At 44.1% G+C, this 26,911-nt stretch overlaps 1 protein-coding gene across 1 annotated transcript in view; it reads left to right on the top strand.

Annotated features, from left to right (window-relative positions):
* Positions 1 to 7,996: 7,996 nt before the first annotated feature.
* The window catches only part of LOC136620190 (cytochrome P450 2D15-like), a 31,356-nt gene continuing 12,441 nt past the window's right edge, over positions 7,997 to 26,911 (top strand). The window contains exons 1-6 of the mRNA XM_066594897.1: positions 7,997 to 8,197; positions 14,624 to 14,795; positions 16,140 to 16,292; positions 20,189 to 20,349; positions 21,271 to 21,444; positions 26,581 to 26,722. Coding sequence (XP_066450994.1) covers positions 7,997 to 8,197; positions 14,624 to 14,795; positions 16,140 to 16,292; positions 20,189 to 20,349; positions 21,271 to 21,444; positions 26,581 to 26,722 — 1,003 coding nt within the window. The remainder of the gene's footprint in view (positions 8,198 to 14,623; positions 14,796 to 16,139; positions 16,293 to 20,188; positions 20,350 to 21,270; positions 21,445 to 26,580; positions 26,723 to 26,911) is intronic.

Genomic DNA, 26,911 nt, shown 5'->3' with positions numbered 1-26,911 from the left:
CATTGCGGAATAGAGACGTTAAGAATGACCGACTTTTGGGCATTGACCTTGTAGTTGCTAAGTTTACCGAATGTCTTAAATTCTTGTATAATGTTGGGGAGGCCAATGCGAGGGTCAGTAATGTAGACCAGAAGGCCATCCGCGAATAGTGAGATCTTGTGTTCTACCCTTCCCACCTGCACGCCCCGTATGGAGGGGTTGTTTCTTATAGCGTTGGCTAAGGTTTCCATCACTAGGATGTACAAGGTGGGGGACAGGGGGCACCCCTGCCGCGTACCATTTTTAATCACGAAAGGGGGGGACAGCCCACCATTGACCCTGACTTGTGCCAAAGGATTATGATATAGGGCCATGATCCAGGAGAGCGCCCTAGGCCCCACTCCCAACTTTGCGAGGGTCGCCTCCATGAATCTCCAGCTTATCCGGTCGAACGCTTTTTCAGCGTCGACCGATAATAGACAGAGTGGGTGTCTTTTCCTCCTTGCCCGATCAATTAGGGTCTTGGTGGAGTTGTCCCTTGCCTCCCTCCCCGGGACGAAGCCCACCTGGTCCCCGTGTATAAGTCGGGGTACCGAGGGGTTCAGTCTGTTCGCTATGATTTTGGCAAAAATTTTTAGGTCACAGTTGAGAAGGGAGATCGGACGGTAGCTACCGCATGACAGGGGGTCCTTATCTGGCTTAGGTATTAAAACGATGTGTGCCCGAAGGGCCTGGGGGGGGGGGAACGGGCACCCCCCCGGCTACCGCGTTGAAGGCCTGAAGTAGTATGTCCGAGAACAGGGCTCCGCAGGTTTTAAAAAACCTTGGGGAGAACCCGTCAGGGCCTGGGCTCTTCCCATTCTTTATTCCCTTTAGGACCTGTGTAAGTTCCCCTGTCTCAAAGTCTCTTTCTAGGTCTGTGGACTCTTCCGAGGAGAGGCGTCTCGGGGTGTAGCGGTCGAGGTATTCCGTAAGTGCGGTTGCGTGTTGGGACTCCGATGTGTCCCTAGCTACGGGGATGTTGTAAAGTTTAGAGTAGTATAGGCGGAATTCCTCTGTTATTTCCCTAGGGGAATGTACTCGCCTACCCTCGGAAGAGTTGACAGCATGGATATGAGGGTGGGACGCCTTGGGGTGCAGTGCTCTGGCTAGCCATCGCCCACTTTTATCTCCATATTCATAATAGCCTGCTTTGAGTTTATCTCTCCTACACAGGGCTTTTTGATCTAGCATGTCCAGAATTTTGTGCCGGAGGTCCGATATTTCGGTTTGGAGAATTGCTGTCGGTTGGGCCTTGTTTGAGGTTTCTTTTGTGTTGAGCTCCTTTATTAGTTGGGTGAGACGGGCTGCTTGTTCTCTTTTGATTCTTGCACCGTGCGATATGAATACGCCTCTTACGACGCATTTCAACGCTTCCCGTTTTATCGGCGCGGCCGTGGGGTCTGAGTTGTGATCTCGTTTAAAGTTTTCTATTGTTCTTTTAATGTCGTTCATACATGCAGTATCTTTAAGTAAATTGTCATTGAGACGCCATGTGGGGGCCCCCCTCCTCTCCTCCCCCGGGCCCAGGGACGCAAAAATTGGGGAGTGGTCAGACCACAGGAATACGTCTAGGGAGCATTGGGGTGCCCCGTCTAGTAACCCATGTGAAATGAAGATATAGTCTATCCTGCTATACGAGTTGTGTACCATGGAATGAAAGCTGTAATCTCGCTTACCCGGGTGGAGGATGCGCCACAGGTCAATCAGGTTCAAACTCACGAGCAAGCGCTGGACTCTACGGATGGCCGCCCTCGTGAGAGACGAACGTCCCGATGAGGAGTCCAGACGGGGGTCCATACACATATTAAAGTCTCCGCCTAAGACGATCGGGGTCCCACCCGCGAAGTCCGAGAGTTCCCGGAGAGCTCTGGAAGTAAACCCCACCTGGCCTTGGTTGGGAAAGTACATGTTAGCCAATGTGAGTATCTTATTAGAGATGGATATTTTTAGAAAGATGTATCTCCCATCCTCATCTACTTCTTGCGCCAGTATCACCGGGGCCAGTGATTTATGGAAGGCTATAGAGACTCCACAGGATTTACTCTCCGGGTGAGTGAAATGATACCAAACGTGATAGAATTTGTTTTTGCCGCAGTCCAGGGGACTATTGCGGGGAAAATGTGTCTCTTGGAGCATTGCTACCATGACCTTTTTCCTGTGGAGCCTGTACAGCACCTGGTTGCGCTTGTTAGGGCCGTTAAGCCCTTTAGCGTTAAAGGAGCAAAATGTCAGACGGGCCATCGGGTCATGTAGTAAGGAGGTAGTGACAGCCAGCAAGTCTCCTGGGGTGATCCCCTTCTCTGGGGGGTGTTCTGGGTCGGGAGGACACACAAGAGGGTAAACGGGGGAGGGGAAATGGGGGTAACATGTATTTGCATATACATCTTAAACTATTCAACGACTAATCAACGACTAACGTCTCTGCGGCAGTAACCTGCTGCGGTCCCTAGTGGGGAGGCGGCCGAGTCGGGTCGAGTCCTCTAGGCGCAGCTCCTCCTCCCCACGGCGACCAAAATTGGTAAACAACTGTATGGTGGGCATCCAAACCTTGGCACTGTATTCAGTAAGAGGAAAAGAAAGGCAGAAGGGGGCGGGAGCAGATGGGGAGAGGACAACAAAGAGGGAGAGAAGAGGAAAGGGAAGGAAAGAGAGAGAGAGAGAGAGAGGGAAGAAAAAAAAAAAAAAGGGGGGGGGGGGAAGGCCGTAGACGCAAGGGTTAGAGATGGGTGCGTCAGCAGCAAGTGGTGCTATGGGTAGGGGGGATCTGATGTCCCCCTTGGGTACACCGGGAGGCTCAGCAGTTTAAAGTCCCGCTAGGAGGAGAGGGACCGATATCTCGGATTCAGAGTAAAGTGTTCACATGGATAGAGTTCCGTTCTTGTAATTGTGGCGTGCCGTCTCCCAGGGGTTTAGCGTTCTGGTATGGGGTCTTAAGGTCGGGTCTCCATGGGTGTTTCCTGTTTGTCTTACGTAAGGGGTGGCAACGAATTGTGTTTTCTTTGGTGGTCTAAGTGGTTTCCAGGATAGGAAAAGACTCACTCATATCCGTCAGTCCTTCCGATTTTCAGGGGGCGGAGTCTCGTGGTGGTGGAGCTCTGCCGTTGTTATTTTGCCTCCTCCGTCCCGGTTGCACTGTTTGCCATTGGCTTCTGGGTGGGTTCAGTGTCGGGGCACTTGTTTTCTGCCATTCCGGAAGCGAAACCATTGGAAGTCTAAGAGTTGTGAGAAAATTGGGGAGGTCTCCTAGGGATCTGAAGATGGCTGTCCCGTTGCCCGCCCCGGCCACAAGTTGGAACGGATAGCCCCAGCGATACGGGATTCCCTTTTCCTTCAAGGCTGCTAAGAGGGGCCGGAGTGCACGGCGTTGTTGTAGTGTTCTCCTTGAAAGGTCGGGCAGGACCAGCAGGTCTTTGTCTCTGACTCTTATCGGGCCTTTGGTTCTTATCTGGCGCAGGATCTCCTCCTTCTCCTTGTAGGAAAAAAATAACTTTTAATAAATATACACATTCTATCAGTGTATTTTACTACGTAAATGAAGTACAACATGTGGCGAAAAACAATGTCAGAATCACTTGGATATGTAAAACCTTCACGGAGTTATTCCATGTTAAAGTGACACATGGCAGATTTCAAAAATTTGGCTGTCACTAAGGCGCAAACAGGCTTGGTCACTAAAGGGTTATGGGGAACTTAAATGAAAAAATGACACCCTTCAGGGCAGCATAATCCTAAAAGGTAACAGTATCACAGACAAAGGACTGTCTATTAGGAGATTAACGCATAACCTTTAATCTAATGAAACGAGCAACACAATTAAACCTTATACACTAACCTCAGATAGTAGAGAGCGCACTGATAAGGGTGACTGGGCAGAAACTAACTTATATTACACCCTATGTAGTGGGAGAGCAAGGTTAAATACAGGATTTAGTTTGCAACAATTAAATATGATATCCATTAAAGAGAGAGATTTAATATTTCAATTAAGGCTACAACGCTTAATCACACTACTGTGTATAGGTTATCCTAATGCTTGTAAAAAATTCTATGCTTCCCCTTTTATTTTCAACACCTCATTAGGGAACTCAATACCCATGTTTTACGGTAATAAACTCACGGTGGCTCATTGGTTAGCGCTAAAGATGAGCGAGCGTACTCGGATAAGCACTACTCGCTCGAGTAATTGGCTTTATCCGAGTATTGCTGTGCTCGGGTCTAAAGATTCGGGTGCCGGCACGGAGTGGGGAGCTGCGGGGGAGAGCGGGGAGGAACGGAGGTAAGATCTTTCTCTCCTTCTCTCCCGCCCGCTCTCCCCTGCTCCCCGCTGCGACTCACCTGTCAGCCGCAGCGGCACCCGAATCTTTAGACCCGAGCACAGCGATACTCGGATAAAGCACATTACTCGAGCGAGTAGTGCTTATCCGAGTACGCTCGCTCATCTCTAGTTAGCGCTGTTGCTTGCAGCACAGCAGTCAAATCCTAGCAAGGACAACATATGCATGGACTTTGTATGTTCTCCCTGTGTTTGCCTGAGCTTCTTCCACGTACTACAGCCCCCGCCCCCATCCCAAAAGCATACTAATACATAACATGCTAATTTGGACTGTGAGCCTCAATTGGGGGGCATCGTTATATACAATGCTGTGGAATAAGAATGTGCTATGTACATGTGTAAAATAAAAAATACCTCTCAGATAGCAGTTATGTATGTTAGCTATCTCGAATCCAAAGGAAACGGAAAACAATACTCACTCCAAATATCCAATATATAGAATGCACAGATATCAAACACATCGCCCGTTGCTTCATTTTATGTGGCCCGCTGGCCATGGTTAATAAAGGGGTTATCCAGGCAGCATCGGGGTCAGAGCAGAAGCGCTGCTCCCACCCCTGTGTAGTGGCCGGCTCTTGTAATTGCAGGCGCAGCTATCATTGAAGTCAATTCAACCCCAGCCTGCAATTACAAGCGCAGCGACCATTGATTTGAGCCTGCAATTATAAGCACCAGCCACTACACAGGGGTTGGAGCAGCAGCTTCCACTCCAACACCGGTGCATCCCGTTGGGTGCTGCCTCTACTCACCTTAGCTGCAGCTTTGGTCTGGCAGTGCAGTACAAAATGTGTGACCGCTGACAAGGGGAGAGGTCAGCAGTCACAGACTCATCAACGGCTGCCGCTGGACTAGAGCTATATCCTGCAGGGATGCCTGATCAGAGGCCAATAGGGGGGTTGGTATTGGCCTCTGGCCAGGCAGCATCCCTGAGACTGCTATGAGGGTCACTATTACTACTGGAGCCAATATAGGAGGCACTGCAACTACTGGGACCATATTGGGGACACGATTACTACTGCGGCTACTACGGGGGTTATTATTACTACTGGGGCCACTATGGGGGTCACAATTAAGTCTTGTTCACATGGACATAAGCACATTTAAGTAGTAAAAATATGCTGCATATTTGCGCAACCAAAAATCGCTTATGCTTGTATTTTTATGTGTGCAAATACACTTCGTAATTTTGCTCACAAAAAAGAACGCAGGCAGGCTTATACACATGAGCCTTGGGTGCCCATGACCGTGTTGCCAGTTTACCACTTATCCTTCCTTGGGCCACTTTTGTAGGTACTAACCACAGAATACTGGAAACACCACACAAGATCTGTAGATTTGGAGATGCTCTGATCCAGTCATCTAGCCATTGCAATTTGACCATATTTAAAGTCGCTCATATCTAAGCTTGCCCATTTTTCCTGCTTCTTGAAATATAGGCCCTCCCCCCAAAATAAGCCCTAGCTAGACTACATGAAAAAAAAAAAAAACAATACTCATCTAGTAGCTGGTGTTTGGGTCCCTTGCGCTGGGCTGCGGAGCTGCTGCAGGCTGCCATGTTCTCCTGAAAGCCGAAAGAGCTTGAATAACACTTACAGCCGACGCGCGATTAACCAATCACAGCCATTCATTGAATGACATCATTGAATGGCTGTGATTGATTAATTGAGCACTGGCTCTGATTGGCTGACACAGCGCTCGGTTAACCAATTAGAGCGTTAGCTTGCTGGAGGCGGGGTATTCAAGCCCCGCTACCAGGAAGAAACACAGTATAATGAACAGCTATCTGTATTTATTCTCTGTTATATAGTACTATGGTATTTTCCCTATATCATAAAAGTGAAAATTTATCATTGTTATTGTTAGCCGTTTAATCATTTACGACCTTCAGCGACCCTAAAGTGAGCTCCCTCCATGTTTTTCGGTTTTGCGCTATAAAAGTGAAAACTGAGCACAAATCAGGCTATATTCGCATTGCCGATGCTGTCAGATTTCAATGGAATAATAGCACTGCTATTCAAAAGAACCCAATAAACCCTACTACCGTATAAGTCATTGGGGTCCATTGGGCGACAATGGTACCTGGGGCGCAGGATTTTACAATGCAAATGTGAACACAGTCTGAAGCTCTGTAGTCAAAAATTGTCAAAAGTTTGTATGGCTGCCTACACAGCATGCTCCAGCTCTGGCTAAGGTCTCGGTCACATGAGCGTGGTTTTAGCACAGTATGGGCATGTGAAAAAAAAAAATCACATCTCTACTGCACTAAAAATCACGTGGATGATTTTTCTCGCACACAAGCCCGAAGCTTCATGCATGTGAAAATCGCCCATTCACTAAAACAACTTGTTGCTTTAAAAAAGCACAGCTGCTCCAGGAGTAGAGAGAGTTGAAGCTCTGCAGAGCTTCTGGATTTCCCCTTAGCAGGGAGAGAGAGTTGGGCTATGGGGGGATTTACCCATAGCCCCGCTCTCTCTCCCTGCAATTGGTTAATCCTCCATAGCTCCACTCTCTCTCTGCTATGGGGGATTAACCCATAGCCCTGCTCTCACTCTTCCTGCTATGGGTTAATCCCCCATAGCCCCGCTCTCACTCCCTGCTATGGGGATATCCCCATAGTGCAGAGAGAGGAGGCAGGGCTACAGGGAATCCCTCAGGGATATCCCGTAGCACAGAGGAAGAGGGCGGGGCTAGATGTTTCCTCTGTGGGATTTCCCAATTGCAAGTTGAGAGGGGCGGGTCTAGAGGGCAAACCCCTCTACCCCCACTCTCAGGGAAGCCCTCGGGAAAACCCTTTAACCCTGCCCCCTCTCTCTTCCACTATGAGAAACTCCCTTGGGGAATCCCATGCTGGGGAGTGAGATGGAAATTGCCCAGCAGGGAGGTTGGAGGAATTCCCCGCTGCTTACAGTGGGACATTCAAAACTTGCAGCTCAGAAGCACATTTTAAATGTCCCACTGTAAACTCCTGTTTGTTCTTGCAGGGATTAGGGGAACCCCCGGGAAGATGAATTGAACCCTCGGGACTCCCCTCATCGCCACAGGGACTAACAGAAGTTTACAGCCGGACATTTAAAATTTGCTTCTGGGTTTAGCGCTGCTGTTTGGAATTCCCTCGGTCGGACACAGTTAAACTCCTGCTTCCATAGGAGTCAATGGAAACTCCTGCGCAGCACGATAGGTCAGGTCCTATCTTTTCTCACAGCACGGACCTTAGATGCGTGCATTGTAGCCACGCATGTCCTATCTTTTGAAGGTGAAGAGTTTTTTGTATGTCTAAAATTCTTTCAAGTGAACGGTTCCATAGGTTCTATTAGATGCGTTTTTCACACACCTATTTTGCGCTAAAACTACACTCGTGTGATCGAGGCCTAAAGGTGATGTCAAACTATTTTATGGAATAAAGGGCTACATCTGAGGACACTAGAATATGTGGTGTTAAATACTAGGGCACTTTTATTTTTTTATTGCAGATTTTTTGATTTCAGTGACAAGGTTTGCCAAAAAATTGTTTGGTATGTCTGAAAACAGATCTGTACTTTGGATTAATAGGGAGTGGTTTGGCATATATAGAATAAAGCTTCACACTCTGACTGCTAATACTGATGTAGGATTTATAAGTTTGGCTTTTACTTATAAAAGGACATGGTCACACTTGAGTTTTTCTCAGTATTGTTCTCCAATATATTCTTATTGGGAATCTCCTTTATTATATGTTTGTTCCTTCTGGACTTTGTGAAAAGCAAGAAGAAATGTTCACAGTTTCCTCCGGGTCCTAAAGGTCTGCCATTTCTTGGTAACATTCTGCAGGTAGACTTCACAAGTCCACAAGTGACTTTTTGCCAGGTATGTATGTTATCTGTGATAATTGTTACAGCAGCAACATATTTCGGAATGACTTAGCATGTTCATCGTGTTTTTATGTTCCTATGTAAAACAAAACCCCTAAAACTCATATAGATTAATAAGTCTAAATTTGTCATGATGTCATATCTAGAGTCATACACATCACTAACGCTAAATAAATAACAAACTATACTGTTACCAGATGCACATGCTAATCTAATTGCAGGTTTACACGTGATACTAAAAACTGCAGATTCTTCCCAACTCGTAACTGTCTGTCCTTACCACCAAGTTGTACAGCAATGCTTCCTCTTTTCACTTCCAGTAGGTAGTGGATCCTCCAGTACTGTTGTCCCAGCACTAATCTCAATACTGTATTAATTGCAACACAGAATGCTCCTTACAGCAGTTCCCTAACCTTTCTACCATCGTTCACAAAAGTTCCTGCCCATTATAGGATTTAGCCTCTTCCCAGTAGTCAGAAATGGCAGTTGAGCTTTCCCTGCAGTATATAGTTAATTTTGAGATAGTGTAGGTTCTGGCGTACACGCAGTGGCCTTGCTGTGGCGTGTCAGCTTACGTGTTTTTGGCCTAAAATACTAACACCCGCATTTATCATTGTGTTTTTTATGCATGTGGTTTCCTCTAGATGCTGGAGCAGCCCAGGATGGCATGCCTTTGTGGCACACTTTTTTAATGCAGGGCAATCCACTGCTTAGTCAGTGTGGGTTGTACTCCTGTATGTGTGGTGCACTTATCTATGGCCATCATTTTCGGTATTAGTTCATATTGTGCAGACTAGGTTTGTTAGCAGTCACCCCTCCCCTACCCTGGGTTGAGTTGAGTGGCTGGTCAATCAGTCTGCACATGAACATTTTTGCTCCTCTATATTGCAATCTGGCTTGCTGCATGCTACCAGGTTAAATGGTGATTGAGCCTTCCCTGCAGTATATATCCTATATCTGGCTTTATTTTCTGTGATTTATGCCTTCCCAGTAGTCAGAGCAGGAGCCACTTCTTAAGTAGTTTTAGCAGTATTTTTAAGCCTTCCCCAATAGTCACAGTAAGCTTTCCTCCCTTCCCTTTCTCCATTACTCACATAAGGGACTCTTCTTTCCCCTAATAGTCACAGAAGAACCTCCAACCTGTAGTCAAAGTAGTACCTATTAATTCCCTCTTGTTCCCATCTCCTTGTTACTCCTACAATGTGCCCTCTTCTGGTAGGATGCTCCATGAAAGCAGTCAATTATGTCACCTAATGGTCATTTGGATGTGGCAGATGGGCCCACATGTTTTGATTAAAATATGATGTTCTGAGTTTAGTTCAGTAGACCTGCGGTTGGGCCGCGTCACTCGTCCACATTACAGGTGCATAAATGCACCAGCAGGAAACTGCTTATTTTTCCATGCAGTGGAAAACATCCCCTCCCCCCTGCATCTGTATGTTATAATTATGTGCCATCCAAAGTAGTTTCGTTCATAGCCTGACTGTCACGGCAAAAATATATATAGCCGTCTAGGGAAAGCGGAGTGTACCTTGTGAATGACGTCATATGACCCATGCTACAGCGATAGCCTGGTGAGGGACAGCAGAGTGTACCCTGCAACCGAAGTCTAGGTGACCCGTGCAGTAGGGCTGCTCACACCTAGAGTTCAGTACGCCATATGACGGAGGAATTAAATGACAGAGCCCACACAGTTATGGATTCATCAAAGAATTCCCAACAAATCGATGTCGGGCATCTTTATTTATAGTCCCCTTACAATGGGGTGTCGCAACATCATTGGACAATTAACTATGCAGTTTATTGGTTAGTTTCCAATCCAACATTTGTCATAGGTCAACTTAACCCTTCATTTGCATACCTTCCAGAATCTTCCAAGTCAGCAGTGAATAACCTCTTGATGGAGTGCTGAGGGGCCCAAGTAGCTCGAAGTTCTTATCTTATCAACACACATGTATTCCCTGTACTTTAGCAAAGCATGTGGTCGGCCATTTTGTGTAGTCCTTTTCATGACTCTGTGGCGTAATATTAAATATTACTTATATACCCACATTTACATACATATAGGCACACATATATACATGTGCACCTTCATATATACATACACATACATATGCACATATATACATATACATACATGTATATTCATATATATACACATCCACATATTTCTAGTTTATGAACATTATTCTCTAGTTTTAGTGTGAGGCGTCAACCCCTCCCTTAGTATCTTGTTATTCCTAGGGCCCCTTCAGCTAACATGTGGAAGCTTCTTGATATTCTTATCTCATCTAGACATATGTCCCTAGTTTGTGAAGTAACTTCTCCTGGTATATTTCAATGGCGTCTCTAATTGCGCAGTTTTAATTCATATAACAATTATAATACCTTAATTTCCATTACACTGATGAAGGGGGCAAGATATCCTCGAAAGCTTGCTTGCTGTAACATTGTGTATTTTGTTGCCATTAAAAGGTATCACATCTACAAGATTACTTGGTTTCTCTCACTGAGAATAATCACACATTGCTCTACTGGCTAACACAATAGCAAACGTTTTTTTCGTTTTATAGTGAACACAAATATTATAAAGTTACTAGGTTCTGCTTTGAGCGAAACACCCCATGCATAAGCAAAATGATAAACATACAAGTTTGCATTGTTACAGAATATCGTATTTCATTCTTGTTTCTCAACATTTTATAAAGAAAACCAGTTAAAATGTAACAATTTTTTGGCTCTCACCAGCACTCTTATTAAGCACAGCCATCATTGCATATAGAATTAAAAACACTGCTTGTTCCACCTTTAGGTAAATTTCACATGAGTCTACTATGGATGCATTTATGCACCTGTAATACAGATGAGTGTCCCAACCCAACCACAGGCCACTAACCCTGAACTCAGAGCAGCATATTTTGATCAAAACATATAGGAACCGCTCCTGTACAGGGAACTATCCAAAGGAGGATAGGGGTAGGGTCACTCCATTTGCCACATCCAGGTGACCCTTACTCATATAGGAACCTACTCTGAAAGATTACTTCTTTTTTAGATAGGCCTCCAAATGTATTTATGGAGAGCAGGATCCAGGCCATATACTCTAAAAGGTTTGGGACAGATTCAGTCAGCTCTTCGTACAAAGAAATAAAATGCATGTAAGCATGGCTACAAAACTTACGCTAGCAAAAATGCAAATTGCTGTGCAATATAAAACATACTACATACAATGCGTTCTAGTTTGCGGAATTTTGTTTTGTTTTTTTAGGTTGGTGGCATTTTTTTTTAAATGCAGCATGTTTGGAATATTACTTATTTTCTGTTGCTTTTCTCATAAGCTGCTGTATAGGATTTGAAAAATGCCAGAAAAACGCATTTACAAAATAATACTGAAAAACACATCCTCTGAAAACATTGACGCCACTGTTCGGTTACCCATTGGACTGACCCTCGGTGGTAAATAAATGAGCTGCAGACTGTGTAACGTATCTCAGGTCCTGGCAAAACTTTACTAAGAAAACTTGATCAGAATACACTTGAGAATATACTGGTGCAGGTAAATTGAAGATTAGAGGTCAGGGAGGAAACACAGGATGACACTAGTCCTGCAGTCTCAGTTATCTGCTAGGAACCGATCCTGTATAGGGAACTATCCAAAGGAGGATAGGGGTAGGGTCACTCCACAGACACTCTCATGGAACAGTACCTCTGCATGGTAGTTTTCTTGGTGTTCTGCGACTACCTAAAAACGTCACTTTCTGAGTGTAGCTTTTGTTTATGACAGCGTGTAGGAAATTATGACTTGCAAGGACATTTAAGAAAGTTTCTACTAGTCTAAACAGAATTCAGGATACATTAGTATAGCTATGGAGCACCTACATAACACTTCTCTCCACAGACAAAAGGAATGAGGCAAGTGGCATGAACATCACTTCCTCTGACAAAGAGCTGAAACACACTAATGCTAAACTTTAAAAATAGAAAAGGGCGACTGGCAGGAAAAATAAGAGACATGAACATCACTCCCCCTGAAAACAGCTGGACTACGGAACAGGTGATAGCTTAAGTCAATATTCCCTGACCGTGACTAAAGAAATGAGGTGAAAGCGATGCCCTGCCTACTGTGACAGACTAGGACAGTGGACTGACACTGGCACGTGACATGGGGAACACAAAAGCTCCAGTCATACACATTGAATCATGCATACGGGTTCATTCACATGGGAGCATATTTAAATTAAACATTTTTTTTACTTTAAGGGAATAAATTATTTTAGCAAAATAAGCATATTTAAATTACTTTAGGAAAATAAGCATATTTAAGTTACTCTCTCCTGCACATGACTTGAAACATTATAATGTTACATAACAAGAATAACGATAACTTTTCAATATGAAAACATTAGTAGCAGACTATGGAAAGGAAAATAACTTTGGAGTCCTTTTTATGAAAAAAGGGGCTTAACAGGGGAAAAACAAATGTCTCTTACGTAAAGAGTCTTTATTTAATTGAGAAAATGGTTGCGGGACTAGATCAGGGTAGCAACCACCTACTGGACCTCCTCACTCTCAAGAGTCGGTGACTGTGATGGCGGATGACGGTCTGGTACTTACAGGAACCTCCACCACCGAACTCTCTGCAGAAGCTGGCAGACTTCCTCATCGCACTCGGACACTGTGTAACTGGCAGTAGAGGGAGAGGTCTGCATGGAGTCTCGCTCCGAAGATGAGGTGTCCCGGATTGTAACTGGAGACGTGACAGGTACCTGTTGTGGTTGCTGCAGAGACGGGTTAGGCAGAACTTAGCAGCTTCCAGCAAAGTAGGAGAAATTTTGATCATCAAACTCGATCACAAAGTTCCTCAAGAGTTCAGGCAGATAGTCTTGCACCACGGCATTGGGGCAGTGGATGAGTATCCGAGGGGGGTTCTCAGCTTGGGCCATGATGTCTGCTCTCCTGAATGTGCATAGCGGACGAGCAGGCCCTGCAGCTGCTGGTGGCAGAGAGCTAGGGGAGTCTCTCGGTGTGAGCTGTAAGAGCTGTAGGCCCTCCTCCCAGTAATGCTGCTGCCTGATAGGGACTCCGGTGGGAGTATCCTCGGCAGGGCGTAGGCTTCTCGTGGTGGGTTGCAGGTGTTTTCAACAGAAGAGTCTGCAGATAACTCCACCAATTGGGGGTGTGCTTTAAGTCGGCGCCAGGACAGTTCAGTAGGGGTAGTCTTCCCCCCTACTTTTTGCTTAGCCAGGGTGAGGGCTTTTTGGTGCCAATTGTTTGGCGGTAGATTCTTGGCGGGAATGAGCGAGCTAGATGAGAAAGATGGCTGTTGGTTGCCATTTTGAGCAGTTTTGGCGGAACTGATGCCGCAGAGATTTTTTTTCACAGAGGTACGAAAAAGAATGGGTGAATGGGAACACCACCATTCCGTTACCCACCAGAATGACCCGCAGACTGTGTAATGTATCTCAGGTTCCTGGGAACAGTCAGGGCCTGGCAAAACTTTACTTAGAAAACCTGATCAGAATACACTTGAGAATACACTGGTGGAGGTAAACAGAAGATTAGAGGTCAGGGATGAAACACAGGATGACACTGGTCCTGCAGTCGCAGTGATCTCATAAAAACTGTCCTGGACGGGAAACTCTCCAGAGGAGGATAGGGGTAGGCTTACTCCACAGACACTCTCACGGAACAGTACTTCTGCAAGGTAGTTTTGGCTGTCTCTTCTCGCTCACTCTCAGTCTCTTATATCTTCTTACTCACTGTTGGCTCCTGGCATCAGGGTACTCTGGTAACGTCTCTTCTTCTTCCATTCTTCACCACATGAGGGTTGAAGGTACCCCCATGTGGCTGGCACTCTCTCTCAGGAACCCAGAAGAACAGAAGACTCTCACACCCAAATCACTCATCTTTATAATCCCTCACATACCACAAGACAGGACATAAATTGATACATTGCAGGCATCACCCAGTCTCATGCAAACATTAACCTCTCACTTGCTGCAGCTGTGCAATACACATAACACAATGACTAGACAACTTTGCACATCTACAAAAGACATGACATGTATGGCATTTATGGAGGGTCCAGCAACATAGACTTCTGGCCGCTACACTTTTGTAGAAAAAATCCAAATAAAAATACTGAAAAGTCACCTTTTCTCTTACACAATACCTTATTATTAAAAACTGTTCATAAACAGTAAAATAGCTATACATAATTGGTATCACAAACTATTATATAAAATGAACAGATTAATAATGGATTATTTATCATACATGGGAAATGCTGTAAAAGAAAAAAACTAAAAATGCTAGAATTTCAATTTTTTTTGTCAACTTGATTCCCAAAACGAATAAAATAAGTAACAAAATATCATCAAAATGTGGTATGTACCCTAAAAAACTATATATGTTTCACCAGATGAGCAAAGAATATGGGAATGTCTTTAGTGTGCAGTACTTTTGGAAAAAATATGTAGTTCTCAATGGATTTGAAGCGATGAAGGACGTTCTAATCGACAGGTCGGAAGACATAGCAGATCGCCCTCGCTTTCCTATCTTTGAAACAGTAGGATACACTGGTGAAAACAAAGGTAAGTAATTCCATAGACCATTCTTTGAACAGTATATAAATATTGCTGTTGTGGTGGACTTTAAGGGTTAATCTTTACGGACAATATGCATCATATAATAGAAGGTATCAAGATACACAACTGTAAGACTTACTTAAACAACTCATTTATTATAAGGTGAAACACATATTGAAATAATTGGCTGAATGACTATATGATACATGTTCTAACTTCCATGATCTGTGCTTACTATAATGTTGTATTTACTATTACATTGCATACCCCAGCTAACAATACACATTTGTCAGCACACCTGAATTTGTAGCAATGGTATGTAGTTGTTCAGCTGTTTGTGCTCACAACTTCTGTGCTCTGAGATTCTCCATTTTATCAGTGATATTCAATATCATATGGCTAAAACTTCTGCTACTCAGCATCTTTAATTGTTCCCACATTTTGGCATATATGTACAGGGAGTGAACAAAAAATGGAAACACCATATGAAATGCATGGGATTGTAATCATTAGCACTGAGCTGACCATTTGACCCCTGCTTGGCTGACAGCTTTCTCAGTAAATTTGTGTTTACTTCACCTCTTGCCCTGCTCTGGATGGTTTTAGGAGCCAGCTGGTAACAGCAGCTGAGTGGCTCAAACCCCTGACCAATAGAACCTTGTTGCTCGGGCAGATGTTCACTTCTCCCCGGCAGCATCTGTGTCATACAGTGTCTCCCCAAAAATAAGACCTACCACCAAATTAAACCCTACCCTGACTTTTCAGGATTGTCTGGGGCTTGAAATATAAGCTTCGCTGCGCATCTTGTAGTCCTCATTCACCCACACAAGATCACTTCCTGGTTAGGGGATTTATAAATCGCACCTCCAGGAATGATTACTCTGAGTGATTCTCGAGCACTGCTCAGCCAATGCAGCGCTCAATGAACAAATGCAATGGCTGTGATTGTTCATCCAGCATTGATTGGCTCTTCGACCGCTGCTCAGCCAATCACAGCCGTCGCGTTGTGAAGGCGAGATTTATGAATTGGTCAATCAATGCCGTGACTCAGCCAATTCATAAATCCCGCCTCCACAACGCGATACCTGTGATTTTTTCATCAATTGGGAATGAGTGCTGTACTCCTGCACTAACAGTCAAGATCAGACAAACCTCTAATCCGGTTGTGTAACCACTAAAACCCTATGATTGATGATAATGACAGTGAGTAGTGAGGGAGTAGTCTCCACACTTGACAGGATTCTTAGTCTTGGGCCAGTCAGTACCATCCCTAACATTCACTGTTCAAGGACAGACAGCTGACATTTCACTTAACACTTTTTGGTACTAAATCTTGTATATCCTTGCTAGGCATAGTGTTGGCCCGATATGGAAATTCATGGAAAGACCACAGAAGGTTCATCCTGACAACACTCAGAAACTTTGGGATGGGAAAGAAATCCCTTGAGGAGACAGTGACAGAAGAAGCCCAGTATCTGTGTTCTGCATTCATGTCCAAGAAAGGTGGGTTTTGGTTATATATGTAAAGATTTTAATTCTAACATGAACCGTCTTTTATAGATCTTCCTAAAATTGTTACCATCAATAATTATTTTACCATAAATGCCCATACTCGAGCCACATTCACACACAGCGATTAGTGAAGAGAAGTTTTAGGAAATAAAATTCAAACATGTTTTGCCTGCAATTTAGCGTCAGTTTTGGAGCATGCTGTAGTTTTTTGGCAATCCAGCATGGTATACTGTAGGTATAGTGCTTTTGTGACTTCTTTTCCTGTTATACCTCATGCGCATGACCATGCATGCTATATGAATAACGGTGGTATGCAGACCTCTATTGCAAATGGTATGTCTCTCAGCACTGCCTCCTCAATCACAGTGCAGGCTCATTTACATGCACCAACATACAAGTTTTCAAATCTCTTGTTATAAAAGCAATGTTACAGGCTGCCTGGTTTTACAAGCATGAGTAAGGCCACACAGAATGGCATGGGGGTGACTGAAACATGGCATCCTAATTTTGCAGGAAAACCACAGTTATTAATAATAATATGCTGTATAATAATTTTTATTTGTATAGTGCCAACTTATTCCGCAGCACTTTCGAGGTATATGGGGAACAGAAATACAGAAGTTTACAGAAATTACAAGAGTTACATGTGATATTCAATTATTCAGGAACAAAGGGGTTGGATGTGCAACGGGGGAATGCAATACAGGAATGAAGCCGCTGCAGCTTCTGCAACACCTATGAGGGAGACATTGCAGGAAATTACTTTCTACCCTCGGTTGGAGTTGGGAGGCTGTAGTGCGTGCACCTGTCACAGTGGCACTTACCAACTACTGGTTCCGGAGGGAGTTACCGCAGCAGAAGATAGGGTCAGTAGTCTTCAAGATTAGAGGGGTAGTCGTAGATATCATGTCATGACACCACTGTTCCTACACACCGTTAATCTATGCAGCGGAGGTGTATTGTACCTCGGGTCCTCAGGAATGGTTGAGGCCCGGTAAAACTTTACTTGCATTAAACTTGGTATAACAGATAGTTACAGGTATCATTCACGTGTAGAAAATACAGGCAGGAGCTCAGAGGTTGGGAGGAAACAAAACACACACAAGAACAATATGGCCCTATAGTCCATGTTATCTATACGTCACCCGTCCTGGAAATTGAGTATACTCTGGAGGAGATAAAAGACAGGAATCACTCCACGTACACTCTGGTGGCAAGAATTATTTAAGGAGGCGGCTTAACCTAGATGCACCCTGCACAACATCCGCGTAGGTGTCACAATTATGTACCTCTGTGTGGTGATCCTAATGGCGGATGGCCACACAGGAAAAAGATGCCTGTAGTGTGAATGGGTACCTGTTTTAATAAACTGGGGCGTTGTGTGCTCTCTCTCTCTCTGGAAGGGACCCACTCCTCTCATATCCACTCTCCAGATGCTATGGGTAGTCATTCCTCTTCCTCCATCTTCACCAACATAGAAGCTAAAGGTGCTTCCATGTGGCTCTGTGGTAGCACTCTCCTCCTGAAGATGGACTTGAAGATGGACCCCTTCCCACTCTCAGACACTCACTTTTATAACCTCTTTTGTACCACGTGACATAGTAGGAAAGATACATTCAGCAGCAAAGCTGACAGGCAATGATTTTAGGGAAGTTAACCCTTCAGATGCTGCAGCTGTGCAACATACATACAGAAAATTGACATGACAGTTTTTTACAGTGCATCCACATAAGACAGAACATGTATAACAATTATGAAGGGAACCAGGATGTTGTTCTGGGACACTACAGATGATACAGAAGGTACAGAGACAGGTGGTGGAGCAAGGGGGAACACAGCAATGCGACAATAACATGTGATATACAGTTTTTAGGACACAAATGGGGTGGGGGTAGTACAGGAGGTATGGGGCAGTACGTGTACATAATAGGCAAAAGTGGAAAGCCATAGGGAGGGAATAGGTGCGTCCCAGAAGATCCTAGAGAAGTCCTAGAGGCGAGCATGTGAGGATCGTATTAGAGGGGAGTTTAGTCAGAGTGTGTTAGAAGATTAGAGCGCGGGCTGGGTGATGTATGGACAGGAGGGAAGCGATGTACGGTGGCGCAGCGCCACAGAGAGCATTGTGGGTGAGGAGTTTGAATTGAGTTCTGTAGTGTATGGGCAGCCAGTGCCTCAACTGGCATAATGCAGAGGCATCCAAGAAGCGGCTGGATAGGGACAGGAGTCTAGCTGCCACATTTAGTATGGATTGCAGTCTGATGCGGGTAAGGCCAATGAGCAGGGAGTTGCAATAGTCGACATGGGAATGGATGAGGGCGACAACGAGTGTTTTAGCATGTTTGTGGTGAGGAACGGCCAGATTTTAGCAATAGGTACAGACGGCATGTTCAGGCCAGAGATTGGATATAGCGGCTAAAGGAGAGGTCCAAATCCAGTTTGACCCCAAGGCAGCGGGCATGCTGTCTGGGGGTTATGATGGTGCCAGATACTGATATGGAGATGTTTGGGGGAGGTCAGCTGGTTGAGGTTGGAAAGACAAGGAGGTCAGTTTTTGAGAGGTTAAGTTTGATAAAAAGGGAGAACATGGTGTTAGAGACAGCAGACAGTTCGTGATCTTTTGGAAAAAAGGTAAAGAGAGGTCGCTGGAAGAGGTGTATAATTGGGTGTCATGAACGTAGAGGTGGTAATGGAGGTTGAATCTGTGGATGGTTTGTCCGGTTTGAGCTGTGTAAATAGAGAAGAGAAGGGGGCCAGGGACCGAGCCTTGGGGACCCAAACAGAGAGGGGGAGAGGATAGGAGATGAAACCAGCGAAGGAGATGCTGAAAGAGCGGTCAGAGAGGTAGGAGGAGAACCAGGAGAGAGCAATGTCCTTTAGGCTGATAGAGCAGAGCATAGCAAAGAGGAGGTGATGGTCGACAGTGTCAAATGCAGCAGAGAGGTCAAGGAGGATTAGTAGGGAGTAGTCGCCCCTCGATTTGGCCATCCTCAGGTTGTTTGATACTTTTGTGAGGGTGAGTGTAGGAGGTGGAAGCCAGACTGGAGGGGGTGGAGGAGAGAGTTATCAGAGAGAAAGTGGGTAAGGTGGGAATAGACCAGGCATTCAAGTAGTTTGGAGATGAAGGGGAGGTTTGAGATGGGTCAGTAGTTGACTGCGTCTGTTAGGTCAAAAGTCAGTTTCTTTAGCAAAGGGGATATGATGGAGTGTTTGAATAAGGAGGGGAAAATACCAGAGGTCAGGGAGAGGCTAAAGATGGTGGTGAGGGGGGTAATGACAGCCAGGGAGAGGGACAGGAGGTGGTGTGAGGGAAGAAGGTCGCTAGCGCAAGTCTGGAGACTTCTTCCTCTGTCATTGGTTCTAGTATGGATAGTGAGTGAGTGATGGATGCAGTGCTGAAGGGGCCAGGATCGGGGCTAGCCATGTAATGTTCAAAGATTTCTTTGCAGATGTTTTCGATTTTTTTCCTTGAAGTGGGCGGCTAGCTCTCCAGCATTCAGACCCGTCACGGGGGCCTGTACTTTGGGGCTGAGGAGGGAGTGAAAGGTATCGAAGAGTCGCTTGAGGTAGTGGGATAGTGAGGAGATGAGCCTCATGGACCACCAATATGATATTCCTGTGATTTTCTCACAGCGATGTCGTGTCGCCCTTGTGAAAGAGGCCTAAAATCTACATGTCAGATTACATCTTCATTGTAATTAAGAACCACATGGCTACAACCCTGTGTGAACTTGGCCTCAGTGTTATGAAAACCAGGAACAACCTTTCTTTTCCCATAGCAAAAAAAATCCCATAATCATGAGACTAATGTTACCACATTATAAAACTTCACATGACAGTTTCTATAAAACATAAGGACTTGCAATATAATATTGGGTTCATCTTTTCAGGTCACCCGTTTAATCCTCATTACCTTGTTAACAATGCAGTTGGTAATATAATCTGTTTGATTGCGTTTGGAAACCGCTTTGAGTATGATGACCACAAATTTCAACAACTTCTACATCTTTTTGATGCAGCATTGAAGGCGGAATCTGGATTCTTAGCCCAGGTGACTCACATGTCTTTCGGTAATATGGCACTACTAGCTTGTATTTGAAAAAAGTTATGACTCTTAAGATGAAAAACAAAATAAAACAATACGGTGATAAATCATATAATCACTACTAGACAATTCCAAGAACCTGGTTGATCATATAAAATGGAAAGCTATAAAAATGAGACAACATTGAAAAAAAAAACAGGTTTGGATAAGACATATTTAACATGATGTATAAAACCATTTTTAAATGGCTACTCCGGGGAAAACACATCACTGCCCCCCTCACCTGACTGACTGTCACAATCTGGATGTCTCCTATACATATTGCAGTCACTTCCATGCAGTGCAGCCCTTTGTCTGATACATACCAAACACCAAATCTATCCCATGATGTATCAGCACAGCATTAGCTAGAGGCTATACCATACTGCCTGCTAGTTTCATTATAATTACCTTCTATGTTTACCTAAATGAGCCACAGACCATATGTATACAGTCAGGAGGTTGAGCTATGATCTCCTCTAATATAACTGTGTGACAGGAGCTGTGTGATCATCATCAGTAACTGTGATATGAGTGTCTGTGTCCCGCTCTAGGAAGTTTCTATGGTAGGATTTATGTAACAGCATTACACAGACTGTGAAATGGACTAGTTTCAGATAGCACAGCTCCAAGTAGATCTGAGCTGGTCAGAACGGAGATCACATGACCAAGCAAGGAAAAATAGGCCAGGAGTTTCAGATAGAGAGAAATAACTATCAAAGGTGAATTTAGCTCACTTATTTAAACAGGGAGATAGCTACATCAGGAATGAAAAAATAAATTCCCCGGAGTGGCCCTTTAAGCTATTTTCAATACATTAGACCAGTTGTTTTCTTAGAATTCTGCATTGGAAGTAATAAACAATTATATCACAACACTGACTTTCAGATAGTGAATGAATTTCCCATTCTGACAAACATTCCTTGGCTTGTTGATCGAATTATGGAACCAGAGCGTAATGTGTTCGCATTTCTAAAGGAAATGATTTCAGAACATAAGAAAACCTGGAATCCAAACTACATCCGGGATTTTATTGATGCCTATCTACTGGAGATGGAGAAGGTAAGGGGACTTTTGTAAAGGAATATCACCAGCAGTACCTTATGTCAGAGTCTGTAGGCACAATATGCTCTCTGGTTAAATTCTTATCAGCCAGTGTAAATATAACAGAGGCACGGCCAGTGCTTCATGGACAGTTGGGTTAAACCGCCCACAGAGGTGGTATGTTTATGTCATAGAAAGTGACATTTCAGGCAGTATAGGTGGTAGAGAAATAGATTCTCTTGACTTGGGTTGTCTGATTAAAGGGCTATTCCGGGCACAGACTAACATTTTAAAACCTAATAGACATCATCACAATAAGTCATTCTCTAATAGGTTCACTGTACATGGTGTAGCTAAATTCTTCATTTTCCATCTGTCATGTGAAGCTCCATCTGAAAAATATCTCCACGATCTCTGACATCTTGTCCACATTTGCTACTTCCTCCCCTGTCCAAAACCTGCAACTTCCTGTGAGCAGTGCATAATGGGAGGACAGGAGTGGAAGTACTGCGCTGTACTGCTCTTGTACAGTTCAGAGTGCTGGCAGGTCCGGTCTGTTAGCTTCAGCAGCTTTCTCGGGAACTGAGAGGGAGGTTGGTGCTAGTAAGTTGTAAGACCTATGAGCTGGGGGTGGAGCTACAGTGCTGGCCGGTAAACTCAATGCATGCTGGGACTTATAAGTAAAGGTCTTTAGCTGTATTTACTGCGGAGGTGATGCCTGTATACACAACTGCAGATCGGCGTCTGCACAGACAAAGAAGAGGGTCCAGAGTGGCAGATAAAAGGTACAGGTTGCTGCTGCTCAGCTGTATCTACTGGATTTTAGCATTTTCCGACTTTCCATTTTGTGCCCGAAAACCCCTTTGAGTTAATTAGGGGTCAGTTGGCAGGGGTGTGAATGGGAACTGAGCTTTCCTACAATGCTCCCAGTCTGGGAAAGGCAGATTCTAATAATCAAGAGTGGTGATATGAACTATGAATTGGTCTAAAGTTCTGGGACCTCGGACCTTGGACCTCCTCAGCTAGGGATGCTGTAAAATGTTAGTTGCGGCCATACATGTAATATAGAGACTGGTAGGCTGTCAGCCATTTTGTGTGTCAGGTCTGGCTATATTGTCATCCATTTTGTGTGTAGTTAGATTGCATTGGTAGCTTTCAGTCGACCCTTCACCTAGTTCCTTACTCCTGCCTGTTAATATTCGCATTTAGAAAGGCCATTGTCTGACATTCCCCTGGATAAGAGCTGTGATGAAAAGTAGCCATTCCATTCTTCCTGGTTTCATGGCTCCACGTGTCCGTTTAGTTAGAATTAGTACGAGAGAACCCAATTATGTGACCATCTGCTTGTTAAGGAAATCTAAGGAAAAACATTCACCTAGGAGTTGGATTCTTGCAGGCATTGTGGAGCCAGGATGCAAATTAAGGAAAAATCTTTTAATAAAGATTATTGGTTGTGTAAGGGTCCTAGCCCGATATGAATTATATTTTCAGAAACGGGCGGGCCAGCTGAACAAGACACACCTAAACTCATTATTGTACGGGGCCCAGAACACCCCTAAATGGTGTATCTGCATATTTGGTAATAGTTTCTGTGTCATATTTGGTATCGCTGAGTGGATAAAATCATAATCGGAAATTTACCAGGCATGTATTCCTAATCAGAAGATCTCTTGCGGAGATATGGCCGAATTAGGGATTTATGGCATTTCTACAGATCCATACACATTTACCCCATCCTTCTCTGCATGACCTCATGGGGGGGGGGGGGGAGGTGTGTTCTGGGAAAGCTTTAAAAACTAAGGTTTCAGAGAGACCCAGTTGTCAGAGTTCAAATATACGCTATGGCGTAAGGCTTTCCCGTTTGCTTCAGTGACACCGCACAAATCAGAACAATGGGCCGAGTATCCCAAATCTGGTACTTTTCTTTATTTCCTTATTTTATTTTAAATCCTGTTTGCTGTGTATGCCTGCAAACCTTATCTCCACTGTAAAATGTTTTCTGTACATTTTTGTATATATAGATATTTAGCACTGCTAGTCTTTTTCTAGACTAAATATGCAATTTATTAGTCGAACCTTGTCTGTTTTAAAAGGAACCATAAACTCTGAAGATTGTCTCAAAAATTCATAGTCTGGGTTCCAGTTTACCTGTGATATAAAAGTTGGAGGTGTCAGCGGTATATGCGGGTATTGTAGAGTGCTGGAGCAGTGGTGATTTGAGCTTACATTTTGCATGCGTGCAGAAGCTCGGGAAAGCTGGGCACAAATCCACCTTTATTCTAATGACCTCAAAATGTGATTGTTCCCAGCAAGAGAAACCACATAATCTTGCAGATATGATACCTTTTAATGGCTAACAAATATACATGATGTAATAACGAGCTTGCGAACCTCTCGGGCTCTTCGTCAGGCTAAAAATGGAATATATCTGAAGAGGCATGAACTTTCACTCCCTCATCAGTGTTTAGTTAAAAATGTTTGTGTACCTCTTGTAGCATTCCTGGCCTGACTGCCCCCCCCCCCCCCCCCCCAGAAGTTCTGGGAACATAAAACTTTGACTCTGCTATCAGTGCCTAGACAAAAAAAAGTTTGTTTGATGTTGCAGAATTCCTTTTAAGTGCGAACCAATCACATCCATATCTGTGCCTTGTCATAAGTATGTATGTTATAAGTGTGTATAAATATTCATGCCTCTTCAGATATATTCCATTCTTCGCCTCACAATAGTTGATCTGTGACAAATTTGTGATAAAGGCGGGATCTGTCGGGTCTCCCCTCTCTCATCCAAAACAATACAGCTCAGGGTTTATTTTGATGTTTGCATTGTGATGTAAGTAATTTGCCATGTGGAGAGAAATAAAGTTGGTTGAGGCCAGTTTTGAGCAAAAAGCCTATTTTGAGTAAAACGTCTCCATAGATGGACAGTACATGGATCCATTGAATTAATGGGGTTGTCTGTTTACAATTAATCTTTTTAAATTACAGCCAAATGGGTTAAAACTAGAGATGAGCGAGCACCAAAATGCTCGGGTGCTCGTTACTCGAGTCGAACTTCCCGTGATGCTCGAGGGTTCGTTTTGAGTGACGAACCCCATTGAAGTCAATGGGTGACCCGAGCATTTTTGTATGGGACCTATGCTCCGCTAAGGTTTTCATTTGTGAAAATCTGGGAAATTCAAGAAAGTGATGGCAATGACACAGAAACGGATAGGGCAGACGAGGGGCTACATGTTGGGCTGCATCTCAAGTTCCCAGGTCCCACTATTAAGCCACAATAGCGGCAAGAGTGCCCCCCCAACAATTTTTACTTCTGAAAAACCCTCATTAGCAAGGCATACCTTAGCTAAGCACCACACTACCTCCAACAAAGCACAATCACTGCCTGCATGACACTCCGCTGCCACTTCTCCTGGGTAACATGCTGCCCAACCACCCATTTCAGTAATAGTAGCAGTCAAGACAGGCCCCAGTAACAATTCAAAAGCACAGTATTAGTTCCATTTCAATAGTAGTTGCAGTCTAGACAGGCCCCAGTAACATATCACTAGCAGCAGTATAGGGGGAGCACAGTATTAGTTCCATTTCAGTAGTAGTAGCAGTGTAGACAGGCCCCAGCAACATATCACTAGCAGCAGTATAGGGGGAGCATAGTCTTAGTTCCATTTCAGTAATAGTAGCAGTCAAGACAGGCCCCAGTAACAATTCCGAAGCAGCAGTATAGGGGGAGCACAGTATTAGTTCCATTTCAGTAGTAGTAGCAGTCAAGACAGGCCACAGTAACATTCCCGTTGCAGCAGTTTAGGGAGATAACAGTCTCTTTCACATTTCAGTAGTTGCAGTATAGACAAGGCCCCAGTTACATTTATGTAGCAAATGCAGCGGCGGCTCCATTGAAGATAATGTGTTTTGTTTTTTTACACAAAAATTTTTCATTTTCAGGGAAGAGCTTATATGTAAAGCCCTTCCCTGAAAAAGAATGCAGAGGTGCCGTTAGACCATTGTTTTCAATGGAGCCACCGGCAGCAGCCGTGGCTCCATTGAAAACAATGCGTGCATTCCCTATGGTGCACACATGTCCTATCTTTGCAGGCTTGCACCTGCAAAGTGCAGACATGTGCACACACCATAGGGAATGCAATGTTGCAAACAGAAGCGTGTTTTTGTGCGTGCGTATGTACACACAAAAACATGCTCGTATGAACCCACCCTAAAGAAGTCTTTGTCCAGTACTTAACTTGAAAAAAACAAAACAGAAATATTTCAGTATTTCATTTAGTCTTATTACTGTTTTTCAAATGGAACAAATAGTGCAGCTATTTACCTTTTTTATAAAAACCATTGAAAAAAATTGGCAATAAAACAAAACGTTTCATTCTGTTTTCAAATTCCATTTCTCTACTCCTCGAGCAGAACAGAAAAAAAGAAATGAAGAAACTGATGAGAGACGGCGCTCCACCCACTGCAGTGTAATTGTGGTACAATAAATAAAAGGATGGGACTTACCCGGTGTAGGTGGATGGGCTTCAATGGAGAGCCCCCCACCTAGCACCTCCACGTCCTGGTAGGCGTTGTATATATAATGCAGTCTCCTCTCTCCAGTCCGGAAATAAGGAAGAGATGCAAAAAAGAGCAGGCAGGGATCTGTCACATTCCTGGGTGGGGATGCGACTGAGTATAAATGAATATAGGAAAAAACAAAAAAAGATCCAGCGCTCCAAAAGAAGGAAAAAGAGCCTTTCATTGATGTAGCTGCTATAATATATTCCTATATTCAGAAAAAAAGAAATGGTTAACTAAGCCTAATGACAGTCTAGACTGGCCCTTTTCATCTATCAGCAGATAAGCATCTGACTGATAAGGGTCCAACCTCTGAGACCCACACAAATTACGAGAATAGGGGTCCCTAGTGTCCCTGAATGGAGCAGTAGATATATGTGCGCACTACCGCTCCATTAATCTCTATGGAGCAGTCGGAGATAGCTGAGCAGGAGAGCTGCTCACTTCATTTAGGGACATGCAGTCCTGTTCTTGTGATCATTGGGGGTTCCAGAGATCAAAGCCCCACCCATCAGATACTTATCTATTCTGTGGATAGGTGATAAATTAGTTTAATATGTAATCCCAGCGTACTATTATACCATTTCCCTCTTCTAGGTTAAGGAAGACAGCAGCAGTACTTTTAATGAGGCAAACCTACTGTTGATAACAAATGACTTATTTGGAGCTGGCACAGAAACTACAACTACCACCCTGAGGTGGGCCTTGTTGTATATGATCCTCTACCCAGATATCCAGTGTAAGTAACAGCATTTATATTCTCATTGTAACTCCTATAATAATCGTTACAGGACAGTGACATCAAAGGCCAGTCTGGCCATTTGTGATATGTGAGATTGTTTAGGTCCTCAGATTATGTATATTATACTGCATAGATTTAGAATCCAGGACACATGATGGTCATGGGATTGTGTATTCAAGAGCAACA

This window comes from Eleutherodactylus coqui, chromosome 3, assembly GCF_035609145.1.
Source record: "Eleutherodactylus coqui strain aEleCoq1 chromosome 3, aEleCoq1.hap1, whole genome shotgun sequence".
NCBI classification, from domain to species: domain Eukaryota; kingdom Metazoa; phylum Chordata; class Amphibia; order Anura; family Eleutherodactylidae; genus Eleutherodactylus; species Eleutherodactylus coqui.
Note: the sequence above shows the minus strand (reverse complement) of the source record. Positions and strands in the feature narration are given on the sequence as shown.